Consider the following 2085-nt stretch of genomic DNA (forward strand, 5'->3'; position numbering starts at 1 on the left):
ATGATCAGCGACATAAGCTGAGCGATCTCAGCCTGGAACGCGAAGGTCTCGGTTTCTGGTGCTTCCGGCATCTGTAACGCAATAAAGGGACGAAAATCCCATTAGATGAAAGTTTGCTAGAGTGCAGTAAGTTACTTGATTCTCAAATTGCATGCTATCTAAATCTCCTTGAATTATGTTCATGAAAAGCACACACTTTTAACATTTCAAAAAACTTAAATCACCAATACATCGGCCACTTCAAATCTTTGATAACACCGATTTCAGGACTGTGAGCATAACATTTCCTTGGTTTGACTATACAACTTACCTTGGTAGTACTTTTAAATTAGCAAATTGCAAAACTTTTCCTTAATGTATGTCCTTTCGGAGTTGAACGCGGAACGTTTTGTTCGAAACCTTTCTTGATACTCTTGAACACGTGCGAAAAGCGAGCCGAATTTATAGATTAACTTGCGACTTCTGGAAAATTCATTCGCAAACTCGCGTCCGGTTTCGGTTTTCGCGCAATTTCTAGAAATTGTGGAGGGGAAATGAGTTCCGCCGGGACGCGGATTTAGCACACATTTCGCCGCCGCTAGGAATTGACAGCAGGGCGAAAATCAAGAAGCATTTTTCGACAAACTTATTTATTCTTTGTATAATTTTAATTTTGTATTTTGTAGATCAATAAAGACGATTTATGAAGAAATGTTTACAGCTATTCCAATTATTCAAATAATGTCATTCTATTTCAAGGAGATTGGATACGAAAAATGCATAAGTGAGGATGTTGACAGTCATTTTAATCATCTTTAAAATGTAAAGATCGTTGGATTTTGTTCTAAAACCGAACATAAAATCATATCTTATCATCATCATCATTATCATCATCTGATCATTAAATTTTCTTAACTAATAATTAATAAAAAGTATAATTTTGTTGTTTGATATTGTGCCTCAAAATGTATATTTTCCCTCCTTAAAATGTTTTATTGACATTTGTGAAAACAAAAACTCACCCAAACTGACAGTTGGCTGGCGAAATCGAAAACCTGCCTGAATGAGTGCCTGCATTGCTTGGAGGGGAAGTTTTGTTCGTTCTTCTAGTTCCGGTTGGTTCGGCACTCAGTATGGCTTTTACCCACCGAAGCTTCTAGAAACGTCTGGAACGTTCTAGAAGATTCGCGAAACATCGGCGGCTGTGCTTCCGTCTCTGGTTTCTCTCGCACACTCCGTTCACGGCAAAGTGCGACCGAAACGACACGATTTCGCAAACGCCAACCTTAGCATGCTGTTCCGTTGCTAGAAACTTCTAGCGTTTGCCGGTTATAGGTTATAACAGGGCCGGTCCGGCTGCGCGAACCATCAGACGATTTTTAACTGTGAACCTGAAGAGAGCGGAGCTCGTCGAGTTGCCATTCAGCGTGTGAAGCTTGCTATTCAGTGCTAAACGAAGTGTGAGAAATCAATTCTCATTGTGTTGAAGAGTTTATTCTTAGTGAAAAAATCTAACAGAAAATCTTCAAGGTATGTTTCTGTGACAGAACGTGTAAAGTATTTTGCCTAATACTTTATTGTGGCCAACTTAGATTGATCCAGAAACAGTGCCATGATTCTTTTCCTGCTTGTGAAAACGTGGTCTTTGAACCCTTTCTTTAATTGACGCTAGTGAATCATCGGTCCTTTATAATGCAAAGAAAATTTAATGAGAGCAGCAGTGGAAAACTATTCAGCTTTTTTTCGCAAACGTGTTCCTTGTCTCTTTGGTTTAAAAGTCCGATTAGAACAATGATCTTTCGATAAACGATGAACAGTTTGATTTTTCCGATACAGTCATGGGAATTCGTATTTGCACATTTGTATTCAGTGAAGAAGATTAATAAGGTTTTGGGCTGTTACCAATTATGTAGCATACTTCAACCATTGCTAATCGATTACTTTGATCTATTTTGCGCAACTTATTGCACTTATTTTGTTGCAAGAGTGCTTAGATAAAAAAAATGATCTAAAAGTCTTGTTTTACATGTGATTTTGACCGGATTTGTTTTCTGTCCCTTCATTACAGATGCCGGAAGCACCAGAAACCGAAACCTTCGCGTTCCA

At 38.4% G+C, this 2085-nt stretch overlaps 1 protein-coding gene across 1 annotated transcript in view; it reads right to left on the reverse strand.

Moving 5' to 3' along the window:
• Window positions 1-1707: 1707 nt before the first annotated feature.
• The window catches only part of LOC128276031 (protein lethal(2)essential for life-like), a 3151-nt gene continuing 2773 nt past the window's right edge, over window positions 1708-2085 (reverse strand). Inside the window, exon 2 of the mRNA XM_053014502.1 lies at window positions 1708-1768. Within this exon, the coding sequence (XP_052870462.1) occupies window positions 1708-1768 (61 nt within the window). The remainder of the gene's footprint in view (window positions 1769-2085) is intronic.

This window comes from Anopheles cruzii, unplaced genomic scaffold (assembly GCF_943734635.1).
Source record: "Anopheles cruzii unplaced genomic scaffold, idAnoCruzAS_RS32_06 scaffold00349_ctg1, whole genome shotgun sequence".
Classification (NCBI taxonomy): Eukaryota; Metazoa; Arthropoda; class Insecta; order Diptera; family Culicidae; genus Anopheles; species Anopheles cruzii.